Below are 25,370 nucleotides of genomic sequence, written 5' to 3'. Positions count from 1 at the left end.
TTTTACACATTTAGCAGGTGCTTTTGTCCAAAGTGACATACAGGTGAGGCAAATAGCACATTACACACATACGTGCCATCAAGGTGTCAACTAGGCTACATATTTAAGCAAAAATGGTCCATTTAATTAGAATAGAAGAATAGAACAGCCACTTTTATTGTCATTCAGAAATACACCGGTTAGTGCACATCAGAACGAAATTTCGTTGCATGTTTTTGCTCACCATCGGCCTGGCAGAGTGTGTAAAAAAAAAAAAAAAAAAGATTACAAATAGAAAAATAGACTACAGAGCCAGGGCTGGTGATCATGTATCCATACCCAGCCTTGGGCCTGCCTACTGCTGCCTACGGGCAAAATACCACCTTTATCCCAACTACTACAGACACTATTGCGACACAGTGTTTTAATCATCATGGTTAGCATTGTGCGGTTTTACTGCCGCATCATGAAACTCAGTGAAACGGCACTATTAACTGATGCATTTTCAGAAAGGCAGCGGCTGTGTTATCTTTCTGGGAACTCGTGTCTCTGGCCTCCCCTAGGCAGTGTGAAGCCCTCGAGAAGCAGATGCAGTTCCGGCGGGGTTTGCTGCTGGAATCCGAGGCACTGGGGCTCACTCAGGACATCTCGCGCCCCTGGGTCTACTCATACTTCACCTTGATGGACGCTCTGGGCCTCACGGCACCACCCACGGCCCCAGAGGAGCTGGCAAGGGACAGCACAGCATAAATCCTGCCCAGCCCCCTCCCCAAGTAAGATCACACCTCATTATGGTTACACAATCGTGCAAGGCTGACAAATCCAGCAACTGTCACTGATCGAAAGTGAGTACTACTGCTCTTCATAAGTCAGTGATTGGATTCAAACATTTTTGTCATCATAAAGAACATCCACAGCCACTGCATCAATCAGCGAACTGGAAAGGTTTGCCTACAAATAAATGGAAGGTGGCATATAGAGTTTAACGATTTTAAGCAAACCAATCACTTCATTTGAAATGTATATTTGCAGTATTAAAAGGATAAAAAATTTTCTCCAACCAATGCAGACTGGTTTAGATGCTCAAATTTGTTCTACCATCACTATTTTATCAGAGAGCAAACCTTTGCCAGGGGTGGGGGGGGGATGTCACTCAAAATTCCAGAGAACACCATGAGTTTCAGAACTTTTTATTTAAAAAATAAACATAAAGAAACATCATCAAGAGGTGAAAACAATCCAGAAATTCTCATAGAAATAAAAACTGAAGAATATCATGCTTCAGTCTGCAAATCTCCAGTATATCATAGCATGTTCATGGTTTAACAACAGAGAAATTCTCTTTCCTGACTTCTGGTCTTATGTGAAAGAAGCAGAAGAATGAGATGGATGAAGCCCTAAAGAAGGAGATGCAAGGAAGAACATGGTAACAAGACAGACTTTCCTGTATAATTAACACCACAAACAAATGCTTGCCAGATCCTTTTGCCGGGGAAATAATCTTTTCATACAACTGATATTTCTTTATTTTTAGGGGTGTTCCACCACGCACTCTTCAGCTGTGTACTCACTAAACCATCTGCTGCACTATTTAAAATGTGCCAGGTGGAGTACTGTCAAAATAAACAGGTTAATAAAACATACTGGTTGGAAATACTGGTTTTGCTTCAAAAATTCATATTTTTATCATCTATCCATCCATTTTCTGAAATCGCTTGTTCGATTCAGGGTCCGGGGGGTCCAGAGCCAATCCCGGAGGCTACACAAGACAGGGAACAACCAAAGGTGGGGCACCAACCCATCACTGCTATTCCCATCACATATTCCAAAATCAAATTTATTAAAACCTTTATTGTCCTATGAAGAGGGCTTTGACATCTACAGATATACTTTCGATTACACAGACAAGCATGACTTTCCATAAGAAAATGGAAATGCTATGTTTTTCTTTTTTAAGATAAGTATGTCTATTGACTTGATTGGTAAGCTTCAGAGCCTTGGGACAAGGTGGTGGCTTCTAATAATCTCCTGAAGAAATAAAATTTCAACCATATTTCACCTTTCTGGTATTAGATGGAAGGAACATATCTCCATTATTTGTACTTACTGTGGAAAGCAGATCCCTCCAAAAATGGCAGAGTGAAGAATGGAGCCTTAAGCCAATTCTGATGGCCAAGATCAACAGGCCATATTGCATTGTCACCCATTTAGTGCCCATTATCAGCAGTCAAACACTGAGGGTGAGAAGGTGTTGAGGCTTGGGGGGCAGGGGGTAGGGCAGGGCGACCCCAGCCACTACTCAATCCTCCACAACCTCCATACCTGTCCTAATTTTGGCTCACAAAAGCCCTCTGTGAAGATGTTTCTTAAAGCCTTCTATTAAGGCTAACAAAAAACAACATCATAATTAAAAATAATTAAAAAGATGAGATATAGAAAGTCTAAATGATCCAAAGTCCACCAGTCTGTTCCTGATACACTTCGATGACATCCTCATCTTCCATTCCCAGCTGATAAAAGAAGGGAGACCAGGAAGTGAAGGATAACAGAATGTATAGATAACCATATTTGGAGAACACGTCATACACAGGGATCAAAGCTGACATCCAATGATGTAACGCACCTCTTTTGGAGTGTGGTTGTCTGAGATTCTCTGTCCTTCAAAGAGAAACCTTAGGGAACTCATATGCACACCCTGGGGAGAGACAAAGCAGTAGATCACAAAAATAATCTACATTTGAATAGCCGATTCTAATTGATAAATAATCATGCATCTCTCAGTTAGAATTACCTGTCTCTGGCTGTAGGACTCCTTTAATTTCTTTAGATGCGTCGTCATTTTGACTTTAAAATGAATTTCACTGTTATCCTGAGAAAATGAAAATTACAGAATAGTACACATTGGGGATGGGCTGATCCACATTTATTCAGTTCTGGTCTGATTCCAATACACAGCTGCTAATACTGATACAGAATCTGGTTAAAAAGAGTTCTTTTTACTTTACGATTTTTTATATATATATTATATTATATGTTATAAATATTTATTTAATATTTTGGTATTCTGGTAACATACATAATGCAGTGTTCCAGCTCATTTGTACGTCTAGTTTTAAGCGTTTTGGAAGCATATGCAGTTGAATATGCAGAATATGAATATCTTCCAAGCGCTTTGCTAAATGCTTAAAATGCCCCACATTCTTCTCCCACTGGCAACACATCATTTACAGTTTGTTGCGATAGCAGCTCCTTGTGTATCACAAGCTGTAGCAAGTGTGCAAAACAGCCCAAGCTAGCAAATCCCAAATCATCCATTGCTTTTTTCCCATATTACTTCTGTTATCTCACACAATTGTGTGATTTTCCACTAAACGCTACTTCTACTTCTCAAAACCTTGCTTTTATAAAGATTGCCAATAGCTGTACTACTAGTTGTTGTTAAAAGCTTAATACACTTCCAGGTCGTCACCCTCTTATCTGATGTTTTTACGCTCCCTTGAACTGCAAAGTGTATGAACATGACATCACTGCAGGCAGAAGTCACTGCTCTCACACCCACAGAGTGGCAAAAAAACTGAGTGGCAGCGTTAGTGTTCAACTTGAATGCTGCAAAAAACATATCTAAAATGGGAAAGAGCTGTCGTTGTGCAAATCTATTTAATAAGAAATAGGAGTTATCAGTCTGTATACTGCAGAAAGCTAAAAAAGTAAGTATAGGACATGGACAGGTCACATATGCATCTAACAGGACTGCATCGGTGCTGATCCGAATACCGAATAGGAGCATCTCTAGTACACATGGTTCACTGAAAGGATTTAAACGTACAAAGCCATCTTTTCTCCTATGTTTTGTTTTCTCAGAACCTTCACTAAGGGTTTGTCCATTCATACATCCACACACCACTCACCTGTCCAATCACCTTCAGCTTTATGTACTCCCCATCCTTCTTGTCTGCAGAATCTTGGCTTGAGGGTTTTGTTTCCTGAGATAATTTTAAACCATGATATTGTACACAATAAAACAGTTAATTGTGTGTCCTCAACAAGATAGTACATTAGCAATAAACACTAACAACAAAAATTAATATGGTAAAAAGGGCATGTTTAAACTTGGGCATTTATGCTGATCTACCTCAAAAAGGCCAATAAAGCATAACTTTAGCTTGTTCTATTATTCTACTACGGGACAAATATGACAATGTTTGGCTTTGTGTACAGTGAAGATATTAAAAAAGCAAACCCTGAACACTCAAAAAACTACTTCCGATTCAGTGTTTACTTTTACCACATTCTCAAACCAGTTTTAATCTGTGCGATTGAAATAATGTGGTAATATTTCAGTTAAGAAACACTGTCGTTTTTTTTGCTGTATGGGTCAACCAACAAAATGCAACCCCCTCAAGGCTTAAGTGACGTTTTCTTTCTTAACGTTAAAGAGTCGCATCGACACACCCCCTCAAGGCTTAAGTGGGAGAACTGTGAATACATAACACAATTATATTTTATATCAAGCAAAAAAAAAAAAAAAAAAACTACTACCGTGATACTATACAAAGTACAGATTTGTGATTCACATCATGATCATACAAAACCGCTACTACTACATGATCGTACACAAAGCATGCCAGGCTGTATTTTTCAGGGTAAGTATGTAAGGGATTGAGAACTGACTGCTAGCAATTACAATCAAAACACGTAAGTCAGTAGTTTCAGATTCGTTTCTTCTGCCAGCCGATCGACAGCACAGCAGCCTGCACCACACCTCCGCAGCCAAGAGGAGAAAGTTAACGCTGTTTTTGCTTACTGGAATCTGTTTAGCTAGCTACAAAGACAACTGGCTGACTGGCTGAATAAGTGGGGGTTCAACACAGCTTTCCCCATTTATAAAAAAAATACTTTTTACAATACAGAAACGGGAACGTGGAGACATACATAATCATACTTCGTTGAGTCAATATAAAAATCATTTAGTTACGTCGCGCATTCACTGCTAACAAGCTATCAGTAACAGCCTAGCTGGCTAACCCAGTTTAACTTAACACTCATCACATTAAAATGCAATTCGACATGCAGCTCTCACTTACCGTGTCTGACATATTCTTTGTACTTACTGATAACACAATCTACAGCGCAAACTGAAAATTTAAAGACGGTACACTTCTGTTTATCTCCGATCGCCAATACAGACAGAAGGTCTGACCTGATTGGAGTCGGGGCGGGACTTCCGCCGGAAATACGTCCCCTACACGTAACGGAGCCTGGAAAGTTTCAGTTCTGTAAAACGCGTTGCGGTGAACTTCCAGTTTTAAGTTTAAGTTAGTCTTACAGAAGTGTCTGAGGTGCGATGTAGATTTATGTATGTTATCTTGTAAAAACCGAGGCAAGGGTAGGACAAGGCGGGGTGGGGGTTCGTGTGCCCCCTAAATTTAATTTAAATTATTTAATTCTCCTGATGAATAGACCCTTGTATTTAAATTATTACGAGTAAATTGTGCCCATTGGATTGGGGTATTAAAGCTTCCATATAGTCTGCACATATCATTGTTTAATATATTTCTTTAATACGCGCGTGAATATTTTAAAATATAATTAATGTTTGATGGTTTTGCATTTGGTTATTAAAATAAAATCACGGATACCGGCACGCGCGTTCCTCCTATTGCTGTGCCCTACATAATCAAAACAAAAGTATTCAGGAATTAACTAATCAGTGAAACTCGCTTGACTCATGCATATGTGACATTTAATCATATATTGACTCATATGGAGTACACGTTAAGCTATGAGAAACACATTATATGGACAGAAGTATGGGAAGACACATCTTAATCATTAAATTCAGGACTTTCATTCAGAGCCATTTCCACAGGTGTATAAAATCAAGCACCTAGTCATGCAGTCAGGTTTACAAACATTTGTGAAAGGATTGGTTGTTCTGAAGAGCTCAGTGAATTCAAATGTGGCACTGTCATACAATGCCACCTTTGCAATAAGTCAGTTTGTGATATTTCTTCCCTGCTAGACAGTCCAATGAGCTGTAAGTGGAAGCATTTAGAAACAGCAGAAACTCAGCCACAAAGGGGCAGACCACATAAAGTAAGAGTGGGGCTGCTGAATCGCATAGTGTGTAAAAGTTGTCAATACTCTGTTGACTCAATAACTGCAGAATTCCAAACTTCCTCTGGCTTTAACTCCAGCACAAAAACTGTGCACTGGAAGCTTCATGGAATGGGCTTCCATGGCCGAGCAGCTGCATGCAGGCCTCACATCACCAATGGTAATGCTAAGCATCAGATAGAGTAGTGCAAAGCACATCGCCGCTGGACCCTAGAGCAATGGAAACGTATTCTGTGCAGTGACAAACCACACTTCTCTGTCTGGGAGTCTGATGGACGAGTCTGGGTTTGGCAGATGCCAGGAGAACTTTACCTGCCTGATTGCATTGTGCCAACTGTAAAGTTTGGGAGGGATAATGGTATGGGGTTGTGTTTCAGGGGTTGGGTTAGGCCCCTTAGTTCTAATGAAGGAAGTCCCAGAGGTCTGGAGGCAGCCGTTGGTGCGCCCCCTCCGGCAACCATGGAAGCGAGCTGTTAATGAGCGGTGGGAAGCTGGGGACTGCTGGCCAAGGTGGGCTGCTGAGCAGGTGCTGGCGAGACTGGGGAGACAGGATGACTGGCGGACTCTGTGCTGCTAGCGAGAGATAGCGGTGCAGGTCCCCCTAGGCGTTGGCCTTTGGATTGCATGGCTTTGAGGGCACCTGATGCTGACTGTCAGGCTGTTTCCCCTGCTGACATTCCTGCTGCTCTTTGCAGCCTCAGCATGTTGCCGCTGCTGGTCGTGCCCCGGCTCCCTGCAGCTGATGCACTGAAACACCTCTCTGGCAGGGAAGCAGTTGGAGCCCCCTTGAGCTCCCGCCCTTCTTGGTTGCCAACGTTGTCTCAGGCGGCTGTCGGTCGGGCTGGCAGTGGAGACTTGAGGTTGGATCCAGGGCAACTGTGACTCCTCTGAGCTGGGCTCTGCTGACCAAAAGCATATGGACAGATGTAAAATACTATTTATTTGTTCAATTTGTGTATAATTGTTCAGACTGTTGTTCAGACTGCTAAGGTGAGGGACACGCCTCTGCAGCCTCAAGGGCCAGATGGAACGCTTCAGGAGAAGTTTTTATCCACAAGCAATAAGACTTCTTAACAGCAACACATAAAATGGACAACCAGAAACTGCACACACGCATACACACTCACTCTCTCTCCTCTTAATATATCTCACTCCTTTTTCACCTCAATTGTATTTTGCACACTCAGCTACCCTTGCACCGACTGTCACAGAAAGTCGTATTGCGGTCTTTGAACTTTTTTCTTATTGTTTTTTGATATTTCTCTAGTTGTACATTTAGTGTACATACACTCCTCTACTTACAAACTTTCAACTTACGAACTTTCAGACATGCGAACGAAGAGGACTGTAAGTCCAAATTGTGTTCCTTGGGCTCCCGTTTCCTGTCCGCAACATCATTTTTTTTTTCTGCACGCTAATCCGCCTAGTACGACTTCAGGCCGCTACTCCTGCCGCGCAGCAGCGTAGCGTGCGTACTCCCTGCATCCCAGTTCTTTGTGCATGCGTAGGCCTATACCCTTAAAATAATGGTGAATAACGACTTACGAACGGCCGTTCAGAACGTAACTCATTCGTAAGTAGAGGAGCGTCTGTAAATGCAAATGTGATTTATAGAAGAATAGCAAAAGGATAAAATTAAATTTTAGACGCTGCTCACTGGTGAGTCGTGCTATTTTTAGAACAGGTCCGTGGGCGACTCGTGGTCCTTGGGGGCGTCCTGGTGCCCGCGGGCACCATGTTGGTGACCCCTGCAGTAAAATAACTCTAGGCTGATTCACGTAGGATTATTTTTCGTGAAAGTGGACCTCACAAAGATGGTGGATTCCTTGCGTCTTTCGGCGCGCACGCACGTGTGACGTAAACACGCACCGACTTAGCGGCCTCGTGGAAGTTTGCGGGCATTTTTCTTCTCCAGTCAGGGCTTGGAGTAGGGTTGGAGTCCGGGGAAGGAAAATAAATATAATTGAAGATGTTGGTGCTCTTTGAGACTGCTGCGGGCTATGCTATTTTTAAAGTAAGTTATTTCCTTTTTTGTAAAGAAACCTGTGTATATAACTTGAAATAAAAAGAAATGTACTGATTAGCGGTTGTCGCTAACACATGTGGCCCACGTATTTGAACACGTGAGTTCATCCTTGACTACTTTCGAATATACTTAGTAATGCAATAGAAATTTTATCGGTGTCTAAATTTTAATAAGATATTATATGTTTTAATAACATAATAAGAGATATATAACAAAATGCGGAATGGATGTTCGAAAATGTAGGCCTTGTGGTTAGGGTAACTAATTCTGATTGAAATTACGTTATTCTGGTTTCTTGCAATAGATCGAAACTTTAGAGTTACAGATTTGATTTATGGTGCTGTAGGCTTTACAGCGATTGTGATCGTTTACTTTTTATAACCCATTGTCATTTATGCATCATGGGTTGGTAAGATGCATGTGTCGGTATCACATGGCGCGAGGGAACGAGTTCACTGAAGTATTTTCTTTTTTAGGTCTTAGATGAGCAGAAGCTGCAAGAGGTCGACAGCCTTTGGAAAGAGTTCGAAACGCCAGAGAAAGCGAATAAAATGTAATTAATTCACAACCTCTGTTATCTTTTTAAGCAAGCCTGTGATTTTGAAGTATGGAGATTGAATGTAATGACTTGCCCTGTGATAATTTCGCGATAGACCATTACGAAGATTTGGGAAAAATTTTGAAAGCATATTTTTAAAAATTCAACAATGGAACCCACATGTACTGCAGTATGTGTTTTCACATTCAAATAACTTAATGCTTCCTCTAATTTCTGTTGTTCCTTGGTTAACTGCTAACTAGTTTTGTTTTTTCTCTGCAGAGTTAAACTAAAACATTTCGAGAAGTTCCAGGACACCACAGAAGCATTAGCAGGTATCAGTCACTTTACTATCTGTCCGTATTTCTTTGCACTTTCACCACTGACGGGCAGAAGGTCATCATTGCTTTCATCATGCAGTGTAACTGATTCTGCATGGTGTTCCAGATGTGAAACTTTAAATCATCACTTTGGTTTAAAAGCTTGATCATTTGGAGTTACCTAAATGTGAAAATTACTGAAGCAAACATCCTCCCTTATAGCTGTTCTCACTTCTGTGCGTCACATTGTATTTTTACTTTCTCTGCACTTGTGTGCCGCACGTCATTCTAAAAGCAGCTCTGGTAAACTGGCCTTACGTGTGGGGTATTCACGCCTGCCAGTGGGAAAGCTGAAGATGACCGTGGGCACATTCAGTCCCAAGTGCCTGTCTGTACACCATTAATGTTGATGCTCCTCAGTGCCCCTGCCATTCCACTGGGGCTGTCATCAGTGATGTATCTCTGTGTCTGAATCAGCCATGATGTAATTCAGCAGTATTCGTCACTACCACTGAGATGACAGCCGGCCGCATGTGGAACTGCTGTGTAATATATGCAGTGGGGTTTTTCCAGTAGTATTATTGATTTATTTGTATTTAGCACACTTCATACATGACATGTAGCTCAAAGTGCTTCACATATGGGATTAAATTAAGAGCCAAAGATTGGCGATGTGCTGTTTTTCCCTGACAGTCCCCATTGCACATTTTCTCTGCAGCTGCCACAGCACTGGTGGAGGGGAAGATTGGGAAGAGCCTGAAGAAAGTCCTCAAGAAGGTTGTGGCCAAAGAGGCCCATGAGCAGCTGGCCATCCATGATGCCAAACTGGGTGGAGTCATTAAGGTTGGTGGACTTTTCTGCTGTAATTGATTTCCTCACACATTACATTGGATGTCACATCTTTGTACCTTGGTAAATGCCCGCATACAAGGGGTCTCCAACCCTGTCCTGAAGAGCTACTCTCCAGAGGTTTTCTGTCCTGCCTGGCTTCTGATGAGTGACACCTGCTCCTAGTATTTACCTATGAAAGGTGTGGCTCGTCCGAAGCCAGGTAGGATAGAAGACCTACTGGACTGTAACTCTGAGTTGAAGACTCCTGCCTTGTACTAACCGAATTATGGTGTTTACCTCTTGGAACCAGTTATTTGTCAGGATTTAAGGCACTGCAATAACTTTTAAGGCTGGGCAGTCCAACCCTGCAGAGCATAGGTGCAGCCCTAACTGAACACACCTGATACAGATAATCAGACTCTTCAGTGGCCTCTCAGAGCCAGCTATGTTGAAGCTAAGCTGGCTCCAATACTGTATTTTCAATTAGGGTTGCAGCTAAACTCTGCAGGGTGCTTGATCTCCAGGAGTAGGGAGCTACTATTTTAGGCCTGAACCATTGAGCTTTGACTGTATGTACTCACTGTACTGGCTGTCTGTTGTGATTTTTGTGTTAAGAGGCTATTCTTCCCTGATAGGAAAAGCTGAACCTGAGCTGTGTGCACAGCCCCGCTGTCGCCGAGCTCATGAGGGGCATCCGGAATCAGATGGAGGGGCTGATCACGGGGCTGCCCCCGCGCGACTTCAGCGCCATGTCCCTGGGTCTGGCGCACAGGTGCGACTCGCTCCTCTGCCGTAGCCCGAGCTGCTCTCTGTGATTAACTCTGCTGGCTGACGACTCGTGAAGATTCCCTTCAGCATTCGTCACTACCACTGAGACAGCAGCTCTCATTACTGGCATAACCTGCTAACCACTCACTGGGATTTGATTCTTCATTTACCCCCCTTTTCACTCGAACCCTGTTTCCTTCGCAGCCTCTCTCGATACAAGCTCAAGTTCAGCCCTGACAAAGTGGACACCATGATTGTGCAAGCCATCTGTAAGTACATCACACTCAAAGATGCTGTGCCCATAGTCAATGTCAGCAGTCTAAAACTGAATATGGTCTTACTGCCTGCGAACACCTCGCTGTTCTAAGACTATATGTTCAGTGTAAGTAAGTGTTCTGCTTGCATCTCCTTGCCTGCAACCCCCCTCAGCTCTTCTGGATGACCTGGACAAGGAACTGAACAACTACATTATGCGCTGTAGGGAGTGGTATGGCTGGCATTTCCCTGAGCTGGGAAAGATTGTAACTGACAACTTGGCGTACTGCAAGGCCATCCGTAAGATCGGTAAGAGCCTCATCTCGAGTCCTTTCTTGCAGTTAGTAGGAATGGTTGGCTTATGGTTCTGGTGTGATTGAGTATACATGTGCATATTCGACTTATTGCCTTCTGAATTATCTCTGGTTTGGCTCTTTGTTTTGCCACCTAGGTGACCGCACCAACGTGGCAAGTACCGACCTTTCGGACATCCTACCCGAGGAGGTGGAGGCGGAGGTCAAGCTGGCGGCAGAGATCTCCATGGGGACAGAGGTGTCGGAGCAGGACATCTGCAACATCGTGCACCTGTGTGACCAGGTGTGTGGTTTCAGGAATGGAATATCCGTTCTGTCGTGATCCCCTGATTGCGTGTGACAGTGGTGATGATGACGACTTAAGTCTCTACCCCGAAAAAGGACATGTGGGTCTTTTGTCACTACCTCATCTGAACTTCCGCTCATCAGTCCCGAGGAGCCTTCTCCGCCAGCTTAGCTGCTGTTTTCTCGTTGGTCGCAAAATTAATGGTTGGCGTCTGTGCAGGTGATCGAGATTTCAGAATACCGTGCGCAGTTGTACGACTACCTGAAGAACCGCATGATGGCCATCGCCCCCAATCTGACGGTCATGGTGGGGGAGCTGGTGGGGGCTCGGCTGATTGCGCATGCAGGTGGGTCCCCAGTAGGCAGCCGGAATATTAGAGATGTGGGACAAGCGGTGATGATAAGGACATACTGTCACAACCCCGAAACAACATGTGGGTTTTCTGTCACTACCTCATCTGAGCTTTAATCTGCTTATCTCTCATAGGCACGTCCTGTTTCGTTTTCCGGTTCTGCTTTGGATGGGTGCTGTTGATTCTAAAGCCCCCCTCTGTTGTTGGCAGGGTCTCTGTTGAACTTGGCCAAGCACCCGGCCTCCACGGTTCAGATCCTGGGGGCTGAGAAGGCCCTCTTCAGGGCACTGAAAACCAAGCGAGACACCCCGAAATATGGGCTCATTTACCACGCCTCTCTCGTGGGTCAGACCACAGCTAAGAATAAGGGCAAGGTGAGGTCCTGCTCTGCCAGGGGTTAAGGCGCTGAAGTGATTACCGAGGCTAAGACTCAGGAAGCTGGGAAGGCGAGTCGCAGTCCTGGCTTTAGCTTCAGGTGTCATCCTTCTGCAGATCTCCAGAATGCTCGCTGCCAAGGCGGCACTGGCTATCCGCTACGATGCTCTCGGGGAGGATACCAACGCGGAGATGGGTGTGGAGAACCGCGCCAAGCTGGAGGTCAGGCTGCGGCAGCTCGAGGAGAAGGGGGTACGTCTCGGTCTTCTATCACACCCACCAGCTTGCAGTGTTGTATTACATGCAGAAGATGATTGTAGTCTTATCCAGAATTATGGGTTTAAGCTCGAATCAGGGCTCCAGTGACTAACTGACCTCCTCCTCCAGATCCGACGTATCAGTGGGGCAGGAAAAGCACTGGCCAGGGCTGACAAATACCAGCACAAGAGGTGAGTTTCCATCACCATCCTGCAACTGGTAGGTTGCTCTCGCTTTACCTCCCCGAGAATGGCAAAATTGTACAGTGAGTAGGATAGAATAGTTGTGTGGTGGTAGTAGATGGCTATCATGCATTGATATTAGAATACTCTGCCTTGCAATCCTTAAAGGTTACTGTAGTTTGTCACTGCAGTGTGCCGTATTGACCGAACGGTTTTCTCCAACACTCCTGAGTGTGGCACTGTAGGGTGTCTGCATCCTCTTCATATCCCAGTGACAGTAAATTAAAGGCTGCATTACTACACTGAGCCTGTGTCCCGTGGATTCTTCACGCTGCGTTTCCCTTCAGCGACGTCAAAGTGTACGATCCCTCTGCTGACTCCACGATCCCCACGGCCTCCAAAAAGAGGCGGTTTGAGGAAGTAGAGGAGAGCGAGGAGCCAGTGGAAGTCAAACCCAAGAAGGTTAAAAAGGAATCTGTACCACAAGGTCAGCTGCACTTTCTCATTGGCTGTTTCTTTGACATTAGAGTTACTTGAGTCTTATTGCAGACTACATACAACACACAGCTGCTGACAGTCAGATTGGGATTATAAAGGATCACTTTTGCAACACTTGGGGGGGAAAAAAACTGGCCATACAAATAATGTCCGTAGAACATCAGTGATGGATTATGACCGCTGTGACTTTCAAATTTAGTCAATGTTTTTTTTTCGTCACCACTTATGAAACTAAAACAAGGCTCAAACCAGCGCTTAGCCTTTGGTGTTACTGAGATCACCTTCCTGTTACAGAAGCTGAGGCAGAAATGGAAACGGAAACTCCCAAGAAGAAAAAGAAGAAGAAGAAGGAAAAGGCAGAAGTGGTGGAGGAGCCTGAGGAAGTGGCAGAGGAAGAGGTGGAGGTCGCCCCGGCCAGTGAAGAGGTGAGTGCCCTGACGGATGTACTCTGGCTGCGGGATGCTGGCCGCCTGCATTCCCTGTGCAGTCAGCACGCTGGCCGCCTGCATTCCCTGCGCAGTCAGCACGCTGGCCGCCTGCATTCCCTGCGCAGTCAGCACGCTGGCCGCCTGCATTCCCTGCGCAGTCAGCACGCTGGCCGCCTGCATTCCCTGCGCAGTCAGCACGCTGGCCGCCTGCATTCCCTGCGCAGTCAGCACGCGGGCCGCCTGCATTCCCTGCGCAGTCAGCACGCGGGCCGCCTGCATTCCCTGCGCAGTCAGCATGCGGGCCACGCACTCCTGGGTTAACCGTAAGAATGCAGCGCTGCCATTTTAACTGTCAATTGTGCCTTGTGCTAAAAGGAGCCTCCTGGTCTTTCAGACAACAGAAAAGAAGAAAAAGAAGAAGAAAAAGAAAATCAAGGAGGAGGAAGAGGACTGAGCGAAAACTGACTTTAGTTTTTGTTTGCTATTGCACATGCCCAGATATTTCTGAGGTGAATTTTAGGACCTGAATATCTGGGTGCTGAATACAGGACGTTGGATCACCTTCTAGATCAGATAATACATAATGGTATTTGGTTTTTTGTGTTCAGTGGACCGAAAAGCATTGTGTGAATGACCTTTATGCCATGTCTTAGTGCAGGAGACCAGAGTTTGCCCCGGCGGCTCATTTCCTATTTTGGCTGCATCTTTAAATATATGTTTGAGAACTTTTTTCCCCTCCACAATGAGTCCTGATCTCTTTTGGAATGTTCTGGGGTGTTAGAGAGGCTTTAATTTCACGGTGAATGTAAACAGTGTTCAGTAAATACGGAACCTCCGTCGTTTCAGTTTGAGACTTCCAGTCTTATCTCCTCCGGGATAGGTGGATCTCCTGAGACCTGGAGTGGTCATCTGGAATTTAGTAGTTGTAGTGTACAGGCTGTCCTCCAGTTAATGTCCAGCTTACAGATAACTCATACTTACAGGATGCCATAAAGCCTAGATTATTAAACATCTGAGTGAAGTACAAAGGTTCATAAGGTACCCACACACTTTGAGTCATGAAAACATTCCATGGCTTCAACGGTTCATCAGCTGGGGATACAGTACAGCACAGTACCATATATAATCGATTTTACTGTGTTGTGTTTAGCTATAAATCTGACAGACTTGGGGAACAGATCTTGTAATTTGTAGTAATAAACTGCCCCTAAGGCTATAAATTTAAAGCTTTTTCAGTTGATGTTAGGCCAGGTAATGAGCTAGTGAACTGCTTCCAGGAGTATTTACATGGTTCCAGAATAACTCCTATTTGGATATTGTGTTGTGATGATTAGTGATATACCAAACATTAACTTAGACAGCAGCTTTTCACCAATTGATTATTAAAAAGGCTGCAGCAGTCCAAGCGAGGTGCCCGATTCCACACAGTTAATCCTTTACACCAGCGTTTCCCCGTCTGGTCCTGAGGGAGCAGAAATGTGGATCATCTGCAGGTCCTCACAGACCATGTTGGGAAACCCTGCTTTACACTATAAAGCCAGATGGGAGTTACCAGTTTACCTGTATTGTGTATCTTTGGCAGATGGGAGATGATGGTCCAGCACTAGTGCAAATCAGTAATAAGATTAGGGTTCAAACTCGCATGGGTGGCACGATCCTGGGGGGCCACGGAAGCAGAGTGGAGGACCAGCTACACACTGGGGATCATGAGCCAGGTCTTCCAGTGTCAACGTCTCACTCATTTTAGAAATTCACATTAGTCCATACTTGTTTTATAGAAAAACTACATATCAGAAAGCCACTAGCCTTTAAAGACCAAGATGGAAAGATATCCCAATACTTTTGGCCAGAGTATGACTGGCCTTTGCACCACTGTTTCCCCAACCTGGTCCTTGGGGACCCCCAAACAGTCCATGTTTTTGCCCCCTCCCAGCTCCACATTTTTGCTCCCTCCGCACTCCTGTAAAAACATGGACCGGCTGGTGGTCCCCAAGGACCGAACTGAGAAACACTGCTTGAGAAGATCCGGCGCACCCTACAAAGCTTCCAGGACCATACCAGTGTACCACTCAGCATCACACAGCTTCATGTGCCATTGACCTTTAAGTCCAAAGCTCAAACTGCAAAAATAAGATAGGTGTCCTTTGCCAGATGTTAAGTTATAAACTTGAGTTGTTTACAGTGCTGTAGATGCCAGTTAGGCAGCTGGAGGAATTTATAGTCTCTGATGGGCTGTGAAGCAACATCTTTACCAACAGAGAGGAAGAAACAACGTATGACAAACGCCACTCCATCTCTGCGATAGCTGGAGCAGAATGCAGTTGCATAGTTCATTGGTTAATCCCTCTTCTTCAGCAAGGCTGTCCGCATCATCACTGCAGACCACTGGTAGCAGTGGCCTAACATCCCGGACGTCTGGTCCTGAGAGAAGTGCCGTCTGTCGTCTCCGCCATATCGTGGGGGTGGGGCAGCCTTCCACACGCTCACTCCGCCCCCAACGCGTGTCCGACGCTGAGCCTGCAGCTCAGTCACACCGCGGCCGCTTCTCAGTCCCCAGGAGAATGTGGCGGGTAGATGCTGCTGTCTTCTGTCTCCTCCTTCACCTGAGTGTGTACCAGCTGGTGCTCCCCTGCGTAAGTGCACATGTGTGAGAATGATATTCATACCCCAAGTCAAAGTACTTATAAGCAGAGAAAGTATTTTTGATTTTCATTCGCCAGATCGGGGTTCCCAGCCCCTGGTCTGCAGACTGGTACCAGTCTGGTCCGTGGTCAGTATTACACCGGACCACAGAACACTGGGGGTGTGGTTGCCACCCGTCCCATGTACTTAGGGATCATCTTGTATTTAGAAGGAAAAAAAAGTCATAATCCACAAATTTTCGTATATGTATTTTGTACCCCACGGGCTATTTGCTGAAATACCCCCCTTAACATCCACATTTATTTCCTGCAGAATATCGTCATCGTACTTTGTTTTTACACTGTGTTCATATCTGCACACTTTATGTACCTCGTGGCTGATCAGTAAAGTATATCGTAACTTCCTCTGCCCTCCCTGTGTCACCACGTCATGGCGGAATGCACTCTGGCTTACCAACGATGACTGGCTCCACGATTTGCACTGGGATGGCCTGCGCTTCGCCCAGGAGGATCTGCTGCACCCCGGCATCGGCGCCTCCTTCCCCCAGGACGGACACGCTCATTAGCTGGCCCACGCCCAGCAGCGTGGAGGTGTCTGTCAGGGAGATACCCTCAGCGAGGGACGCGCTGGACTGCAAGAACTGGGTGGGACTGGACGGGCCCAGAAGATCAGATCCGGAGCATGGTGGTGCAGAAGGTGATTGAGCTGGATGTCCTTCACTTGGACATAAGACAGGCTGCAGCTGGATACTCTGTCAGAGCAGGAGCATCGAGGTTACTGACAAGCCGGCAAGAGCAGCTGTGATGCTGCATCTGACCGTACCCATAGACCTGGGACGGGGTCTTACTCACACGCAGCTGAGCGAAGATCTTTGGCTGCAGGGAGGTGAGGGAGCTGAACAGCTGGACAGCCTCCGAGGACAGCGTGTCACTCCCCTCCAGCACGGCAGCTTTCTGGCTCTCTGACACACACGGCGACACAGACAATGGTTCTGAGCAGTGCTGCAGGTTTCTATCACCGTTTGCTGTATTAGACTGAGCGGGGGAAGCTGACCTTCCACAGGAGCAGAGGTCAGCGTCAAGGTCACAGTCTCGGCCAGAGGGTTTTCGCTCTCTGCTGTCCACTAGAGGGCAGAGCAACAGGAGAGCTGGATCATTCAAGGTATCAACAGTTGGTAGAACTGTACTGTATCTTTTTCCTCTAGACGTCAAAACCATCCAAAGGGTTAAGTGCTCTGACCTGCGTCTCCGCGGCAGCAGCACTATGGTCAGCCCTGCTCTGCTGCAAAGCCTTCTGGGCCTCGTGTATGTGGTTTTTGATGTCATTGACCGTAGGAAAGTAGCAGAGGTTGTGCCTCTCGGGGACCTCGTCCGACTTGAACATCTCTCTCTCCACAAACTTCCTGCAGCACAGTGAAGTGAAGGGGTTGTACCAGCCAAAATGTTTGGGTCTACAGAGCTCCAGGACTCCGGGTGGTCATGAGGATGACAGATAACCGACCTGAGCTGCTTGCGGACCATGTAGACCTGGTGGTGACCCTGTGCCACCAGCTCACAGATCTTCTCCGCGACGCGGGGGTGCAGCCGTGACGGCACCTCCACCTGCTCACCGTCACCCGTCTCCTGTTCCATCCTGCCATCTGGCTCCTTTTCCTCCTCCTCCTCCTCCAGCAGCTCCTCTTTGTGAGGCAGGGGGAGCTGCAAGGGAGGTGGGGGCAGGGCCGGTGCGTCCACGTCATGGTACAGATGGGCCTTCATGGTGGGCAGCTGAACGTAATACCTGTGGGCATCCAGCACACTTTCAGGGGTGACATCGTGTGACACGTACGCCAAAGGTGACCGCCGACTCCAGAGACTCTTACGTCCTCTACCTCAGGACTCCGCCCGCTTCCCACAAGTTTTTCTTCAGGTTGAAAAAGGCTTTCTCTTGCTCTTGACGGACCACCTTCTTGTCTACCTTGGGGTCAGTGGACACCCTGTATTCCGGAAACTTCCGGACCTTTTTGATATAGATCCTACAAGAAAAAACAAAACATTATGAGAGAGATTCTGCTTATTACTAGTCTGAAGGGACTACGAGCTTTTAGACAAGTTGTTAAATGAAAATTGCAGAATACTCCAAGTAATCGAGTAACCTCTTCGTATTCAAACTAATTAAATTAATTATTAGTACAGTGAATTTTCTTCCCCGCCATACAGAGATGTGTGTGAAGTTTACCTGGCAGGACAGGTAGCCTTGTACTGATAATTCTGGCCATCCTCTGGCTCAGCCACCTTCTTGGGCTGGCACCCTTTCCTCCGCGGGCCAAACTGGCACTCCATGACGATAGCCCTGCTGCCTGGAAGGTCACACAGATGGGACACAGGCAGACCCATCCTGGCACCGCACGAAGCAGTCATACATCACTGAGCGGGACCCATGATGCGAGTCTCCAACCGTGACTCGTTCCAAGTACAGGGACTGTTCACACATAACCTGGCACTGAGTCACAAAGGTGACACCAGCCCAGTTACTGGGGACCCATGACTATGTCAATATGGCCCTAATGGCAGGCGATACCCGTCACGTCACGGCTGCCAGCGGCTCACCTGCGTTGACAAAGGGGATTCCGTCATAGGGCACGTACTGGGACTTCCACATAAGACGTGTGGCAGGTTTGGCAGGGGATGGAGACTGGCGGGTCCCAAACACACTGTGGGTCTGCTGTTTGTGCAGCATCAGCACGGCCTCCAGCTCCGCCTCGGTGCTGCAGAAACCACGGTAGGCCTCCCCGATCTTCTGCTCAAGGAAGTACCAACACAGAGGGCTGAGCACACATACCTCCCATTCATTACATGCGCTAGCGAGTGCAGACATATAACACTGTGTACATCTGAAACAGGTGTGCAATTCCCTGGCCGTGTCTGTGTAAGCAGTGCTCGCATGTGCTGACCTCACAGCCGCACAGTCTATGAGCCCAGCTTGGGGCACTGGGAGGCAGGGGCCGTACTGGGGCCATGAAGCAGTCAGGGGAGCTGGGTGAGACGGAAAAACACAGAGGGCATGAGACATGTGCCATGCCAGCGGGGCCATTCCCAGCACAACATACACCCAGTGGCCACTTTATTAGGTACACCTAGCTAATGACGGACTGAGCCTCCACCACTCTGCACACCACTGGTGGCTGCAATCCTTCCTCTTAGCTTTAATGAATCTGGCCATACTCCTCTGACCTTTCTCACTACCAAAGTGTACATGCACATGACAGTCACACCATTCTCTGTACACCGTACTCTACAGAGATCCTGAATTGTGCAAAAGAATCCCATTTAGGATGGTGAGTTCTGAGATGTGGGACCATCACGCCTGGCAACAAGAATCAGATGATCAAAACTGGATCAGTAAGTGAACTTCGTGATCCTGTCTGTGGGCTGCATGTATTCAGTTGCAGCCACATGATTTGCTGTTTGCATTAGTGTACCTAATAAACGGGCCACTGACTGCATTTAATTTGGTTAAAATTCACTCATGCATGTACTGCTTTGACTACCATCGCAGTACATGTACTGCTTTGAAGTTTGGCCAATTTTACTAGTATAAACACTGTATAATATGCCAGTGATTTTGGGAAACAAAATGAATTGTAGGCACACCTTGATTCAGTTTTGCCGGGGGCGACGGGAGATGATGTCATGGTTACACCGCAGACACCCTCGGTGACGGTCGTCACAGCGGCTGTCTGTATCTGTTCTTGAATCGGCCTCTCATTACAGGGCCCTGATATGTAACAAATGATAGGGAAACCCAAGATTTGGCCTGAACGTCTCCATCACACGAGCAAAAAGGGCACGAAAGACAAGATGAAGAGGGTGGTACCCGTTGCCTCGGCAACATCCATGGGCTGTCCTTGGGGAAGCAGCACCGGTGCCTGCTCCAGCTGGCTGGAGGGTATGACATACAACCCGCTCTCTGGCTGCCCTGTTAAGATCACCTGCATCAATGGAGACGTGGGTAAGCAAAAGGCATCGGCAGTCATTGAAGGCTGAGTTTAAAACAAGCGTCTCTCTATACCATCATACCACTACATATCAGAAATCCACTAGTCTCTAATGACCAAGATGGAAACTTCATGGACAAAAGTACTGGGACACCTGGTCATTACACTTACAGGAACTTTTCAACATCCCATTCTAAATCCATAGGCATTAATATGGAGTTGGTCCCCCCGTTGCAGCTATAACAGTTACTACTCTTCTGGGAAGGTTTTCCACAAACTTTTGGAGTGTGTGGGAATTTTTGTCCATTCACTCAGGAGAGTATTTGAGATGTCAGACACTGATGTTGGATGTGAAGGCCTGGCTCACAATCTCCATTCTAGTTCATCCCAAAGGTGTTTGATGGGGTTGAGGTCAGGGCTTTGTGCAGCCAGTCAAGTTCTTCCACACCAAACTCACCCAAACATGTCTTTGTGGACCTTGCTTTGTGTACTTAGCCACAGTCATGCTGGAATAGAAAAGGACCTTCCTCAAACTGTTCTCACGAAGTTGGAAGCACAGAATTGTCCAAACGTCTTGATATGTTGAAGCATATCACTGGAACTAAGGGGCCTAACCCAACCCCATACCATTATCCCTCCTCCACTAAACTTTACAGTTGGCACAACGTAGTCAGGCAGGTAACGTTCTTCTGGCATCTGCCAAACCCAGACTCCGCCATCAGACTGCCAGCCAGAGAAGCGATTCGTCGCTCCAAAGAACACGTTTCTACTGCTCCAGAATCCAGTGGCGGCGTGCTCTACACCACTTCATCCAACACTTGGCATTGCACTTGGAAGCCCATTCCATGAAGCTCCCGGTGCAGTTTTTGTGCTTAAGTTAATGCCAGAGGAAGTTTGGAACTCTGCAGTTATTGAGTCAACAGAGCACTGGCAACTTTTACACACTAAGTGCCTCAGCACTCGGCGACCTCACTCTTACTTTACATGCTCTGTCTCTTCATGGCTGTGTTTCTGCTGTTCCTAAACACTTCCACTTTGCAATAATACCACTTACAGTTGACCATACAGTTTATATTTGTGTGTTTCCCAAGGGAACACTGAAAAGTTTTATATAATGTCTATTTGAATTTTATCTTAACTATTTATTATAATATGATAATACAAGGCTACCCTTGGAATGAAAAGTATCAATTATCAGGAGTTGTAGTCATAATGGTGTTTTATTCTTCTTCATTGTTGTTGGGTATCTGGAGAACCAGGACAGTCTCATTATGGGTGTGCTGCTGCTTAGTCCAAATATTAAGGCTTACATACTTCAGAGATGTGCATTGTTTTAATTCTACTTACAGCTGTTTGATTTTATACACCTGTGGCAATGGGTCTGAATGAAACACCAGAATTCAATGATTCAGACGTGTGTCCCAATACATTTGTCCATACAGTGCATCTTCATAATAATCCTCACTCAATAAAACTTAAAATACTTTAAGTTTCTTCTTCATAGTCGTGAGCATAGTGCAAATATTTTTTCCATATTGAATTTCAATGTTCTGCTTCTGAAATCTCACCATGTGTTCGTACTGCAGAGGCTGCCCATTCTGATCAAAGACGATAAACTGCTCCGACTGGGTTCTCTGATCTCCACGTTTGATAAATTTCTGTTCTGGTGGGAGACTCTCGGAAACCAGCAAGGTGACAGGTAGCTTTTGGGAGTCAAGACTGGTCTGAGCAGAAATCTCACCAGCCACCTATCGTGCAACATAAAGTCAGCGCCTTAATGTTAATTTACACGTCTGCGTAGAATTTATGTTGATACGGGGTAGCCTGACACACACCCCAGAAATCTCAGTTTTTAAATATTATTATGAATGATATTTAGATTACAGTGGTTTACAGCTGCGGCTCACAGGCTACATCGTTCACTGATTATGAAGCAGAACCGATTGCGTGGACGGTGCGGTACCTGTGCAGTGTTGTGCCGGCCGGCCGTCTCCGTGTCTGGGGGATCCCGGGCTCCCATCAGCCGCTCCTCATCCATGTCCTGCACCTGACCGACAGCCTCGATGCAGCCAGTCCACACGAGCAGCGGCCACTACGCAGGAGCATTAATGAACCTAGATGCAAAAGGGAAGGAAACGTGAGGATTCCACATCACCACGGTGCTCACTGCTATATTAACAAGCAGAACATTTATAAACACCACCATGGAAAGCAAATTCACAAAAGTATAAACTCATTCTCCTTGACTAGAATTGGTCACTCGATTCGTTGTCTATTAGAAATTATTTTTAAATTAGATAAAGTGGTGTTCTTAATATTACACTTAATTCTAATGCTATGGTCAATTACCATAGAGTACTTACATTAAAACCGACATGATCGAAATCTATATCACAGATCATTTCGCATTTAATTCAGTATACGAATATAGGTAATCAAAGACACTGACGATAATATAAATACTGTATTTTAGCCAGATATGCGGGTTTTAAATATTAATGTGAATATCTGTAACGCATATAAAAGGGCGAGTTGCAATTAAAAGGGAGGAAATTGGGGTGCATTTCTCGTCCTTCACCTAATGACGATGTAAGCAAGCTAGCGATAATGAGCTAATTTGCTTTATATTATTAAATCGAGACACAAAAAAACCTCTTTAGACAACAAAACACACATTCGTAAGAACGCCATGTTGGATTTTACTATAACTTAAGGGGCAATGCTGAATGACAAAGAATAAAGACCGAGTTAAAAAATAGATGCTTTCAGCAAATTTGCCTTTCTGACCCTGTCTCTTTAAACTGCTCCCTGGGTGTAGTGCGGGAGTGGAAATAAACAGAGGAAGACTGAAAATTCAAAACGAGTCTACTCAACCTCGACTTCGCCCAGACTCCTCTCCCCGCTGCTCTTTCCCACCATAGTGAGCGCGAAGCGTAGCCCTGTCTATTACCGGAGGCCACCGAAGTATTTTGATTCTCCGAGGCCACCGTCGTTCCTCCTTGAATTAAAGGGACATGGCTACCCTTTGTCTGTAACAGCGAATGAAAGCCTTAATTAGTTTCTGTACTTCTCAATGCACACTTCTACACAATGATATGACATTCTGCCATATGTTGCTATTTAGAAAATAAGTAAAAGTTTTGTTTAAATAGAAATCCGACCTTTATATTTTTTCCCTTTAGCAGATATTGACGCGCATAGTTTAACTTGATTTAGTTGGACAAAAAATTGTTCTGATGCAGAAGTTACGTTTGTTATATTTAAGCGTGCAAGTAAAAATTTTGGCATAAAAGAATACACGTATGGGTTATTCCTGTTTTGGGCCACATATTCATGTCCTCGTGTTTAATTGACTCTTAATTCTTTTATAAAATGTAACAAATCTTTATAACAAACCTATTTTATTATGTGTTTATAGGTGTTTTATATTGCTCTAACAAAGATAAATTACTATTTTTATCTTTTTATATCTCTTTAAAGTACAAATTCTCTGGAATATGCGCTCATTTTAGCATGTCCCAAATGCAATGTATTCAACTTCCTCAGTAAATATAAACTATAAAATTATAAAAACCAATACTTTATTATTTTGATAGACTAGGGTATACTACCTTTAGAGAAAGAAACAAATCTGTTGAAACTTATTTTGTTTTCTGTAATTATATAATATATTATACGTCCCCGTATTCGTTTTCCACCCTGTGAGCCTCTAGTTTCTTGGCTCCCTAAAAAGATTACAAATCCATATAGCCATTTCCACGAAGTGACATCATTTGTTTTGGGGGGAAAATTCAACTGGAAGACTAAGGTAAGCTTTAACTGTCACTCTCTCCTGTATTTTTCTCAATTTTATATTACACACCGGTTTGAGGCACCCTTAAAGTTCCACCCTGTTAGTATATATTATAGGAAATATTTATTGGAAAAAATACTTTTTAAAACATGTTAAAAATAGCTATTTAAATGCTGATCAGCTGTAGAGTGTGTGCTAGCTAAATGTTGCTCACTCAAAGAGCTAGAGCTAAATTAGCTAGAAATATTCCACCCTGTTAGGTTCCACCCTGTTAGGCTATGTATGGGATATGCAGCCTACTGAGTAGAAATTGTACTAGAATATTTATTATTTTCATTATAATTTCACTATTTGAGTGTATTTCTTGTGTATGATAATGAATAATAATGGTATAAACAAAAAGTATTATTATTATTATTATTTTATGAGTGTATTTCTTAATTATCTATGTTACTACAGTGGTATTATTATTATTATTACTATTACTATTATTATTAGTTGTAGTAGTAGTATTGTTGTGAATCTGAATCTACTTGTTAAGAGGCCTACTCGGTTCCACCCTGTTATATTCTATTCCACCCTGTTAGGCAATGATTTAAAAAAATATTCTAATCACAACAGTAAGTGTTTGGTATATTTGTATATTGTTTTGTTAAATGAGGTACATATAATGCATCTACATATACTTTTATTTCTAATTAATAAAATTCCTCATACAAAACAACAAAATGGGGAGAAAAAATGCACAGATTCCATTATTCTGACATTGTACTCTTCATAAAATTAAAACTGTTAATGCTACAAGAATGAAACTTTTATCATAGCAAAAGGGACACATTGTATCCCAGAAAAGTTCAGTATTGTTTGACTTTTACATTATTTAAACTCTGTGATTACCATGTACATGTCCCTAACAGGGTGGAAAACGTCTAGAGAAATATATACAAAAAACATCCCATAATTATAATATTTTCAACCCCTGAGCTTGGCAAACGTGCATTCCTCATAGCTAAGTATGGTATAGTCCTGACAAAATGTTTAAACCATAAAATACAATCATTCCAATTTTCAGAAAACAGACAACCAAATATGTGGTCCAAAACAGGAATTACCCGTATAATAATTGTTTGAACTGAAATTCGGTTGTTCCATCAGCGAAAGCCGATTTTTAAAACATGTTTTTGAGCCGTTCTCGGATTCTTTAAATTAGTGTTTGTATAACATTATAACTACAATTATTCAGTTGTGAACTTAATTATTATGATCGACTCTTCATGTAATTGTTCTGGTTCTGGGTACGGAAGCTATTATGTTATCTTTAATAAATTGAAAATCTTGGGCTTATTGCTATTATATTTAAAGGGAGGTAAAAAAAAAACTAATTATAGTAAAACGGTAAAATAGTAATACATCTGTACATAGATTTTTTAC

At 44.3% G+C, this 25,370-nt stretch overlaps 4 protein-coding genes and 3 non-coding genes across 9 annotated transcripts in view; 5 read left to right on the top strand and 2 right to left on the bottom strand.

Moving 5' to 3' along the window:
- kiaa2012 (KIAA2012 ortholog) overlaps positions 1–1,639 on the top strand; it is a 28,635-nt gene extending 26,996 nt beyond the window's left edge. For both annotated transcript variants that reach the window (XM_023806067.2, XM_023806068.2), the window contains one exon: positions 543–1,639. In XM_023806067.2, coding sequence (XP_023661835.1) covers positions 543–729 — 187 coding nt within the window. In that variant the 3' untranslated portion in view covers positions 730–1,639. The remainder of the gene's footprint in view (positions 1–542) is intronic.
- On the bottom strand, positions 1,154–5,224 carry LOC111840804 (small ubiquitin-related modifier 1). Its single transcript, XM_023806070.2, has 5 exons — positions 5,064–5,224; positions 3,888–3,962; positions 2,771–2,848; positions 2,603–2,674; positions 1,154–2,489 (listed from the first exon to the last, which is right to left on the bottom strand). Exons 1-5 carry the CDS (start codon positions 5,073–5,075, stop codon positions 2,421–2,423), a joined length of 306 nt encoding a protein of 101 aa, XP_023661838.1. The 5' UTR covers positions 5,076–5,224; the 3' UTR covers positions 1,154–2,420.
- A 2,728-nt stretch (positions 5,225–7,952) lies between these two features.
- nop58 (NOP58 ribonucleoprotein homolog (yeast)) lies at positions 7,953–14,270 on the top strand. The gene is made up of 15 exons (XM_023806042.2): positions 7,953–8,110; positions 8,599–8,675; positions 8,943–8,995; positions 9,699–9,823; positions 10,447–10,583; positions 10,784–10,848; positions 11,009–11,143; positions 11,286–11,431; positions 11,654–11,780; positions 11,997–12,160; positions 12,279–12,413; positions 12,549–12,610; positions 12,949–13,088; positions 13,394–13,524; positions 13,922–14,270. Exons 1-15 carry the CDS (start codon positions 8,066–8,068, stop codon positions 13,979–13,981), a joined length of 1,602 nt encoding a protein of 533 aa, XP_023661810.1. The 5' UTR covers positions 7,953–8,065; the 3' UTR covers positions 13,982–14,270.
- Positions 9,419–9,507, top strand: LOC111840850 (small nucleolar RNA SNORD70). The gene has a single exon (XR_002837527.1). It is a non-coding gene; the product is annotated as a small nucleolar RNA SNORD70 (small nucleolar RNA).
- LOC111840851 (small nucleolar RNA SNORD11B) lies at positions 11,486–11,569 on the top strand. The gene has a single exon (XR_002837528.1). It is a non-coding gene; the product is annotated as a small nucleolar RNA SNORD11B (small nucleolar RNA).
- On the top strand, positions 11,820–11,902 carry LOC111840852 (small nucleolar RNA SNORD11B). The gene has a single exon (XR_002837529.1). It is a non-coding gene; the product is annotated as a small nucleolar RNA SNORD11B (small nucleolar RNA).
- A 619-nt stretch (positions 14,271–14,889) lies between the features above and the next one.
- carf (calcium responsive transcription factor) lies at positions 14,890–23,125 on the bottom strand. 2 transcript variants are annotated; one of them, XM_023806038.2, is made up of 15 exons: positions 23,021–23,125; positions 22,110–22,260; positions 21,715–21,894; positions 20,026–20,140; positions 19,803–19,926; positions 19,103–19,184; positions 18,759–18,948; positions 18,388–18,508; positions 18,041–18,184; positions 17,671–17,949; positions 17,410–17,572; positions 17,224–17,293; positions 17,022–17,131; positions 16,624–16,921; positions 14,890–16,156 (listed from the first exon to the last, which is right to left on the bottom strand). In XM_023806038.2, exons 2-15 carry the CDS (start codon positions 22,182–22,184, stop codon positions 16,074–16,076), a joined length of 2,034 nt encoding a protein of 677 aa, XP_023661806.2. In that variant the 5' UTR covers positions 22,185–22,260; positions 23,021–23,125; the 3' UTR covers positions 14,890–16,073. The 2 variants fall into 2 exon arrangements, with proteins under 2 accessions (XP_023661806.2, XP_023661808.2); XM_023806040.2 differs by lacking the exon at positions 23,021–23,125 and adding an exon at positions 22,510–22,939.
- Between the last annotated feature and the right edge of the window lie 2,245 nt (positions 23,126–25,370).

The sequence above is a fragment of the Paramormyrops kingsleyae genome, chromosome 1 (assembly GCF_048594095.1).
Source record: "Paramormyrops kingsleyae isolate MSU_618 chromosome 1, PKINGS_0.4, whole genome shotgun sequence".
Lineage (NCBI taxonomy): Eukaryota > Metazoa > Chordata > Actinopteri > Osteoglossiformes > Mormyridae > Paramormyrops > Paramormyrops kingsleyae.
Note: the sequence above shows the minus strand (reverse complement) of the source record. Positions and strands in the feature narration are given on the sequence as shown.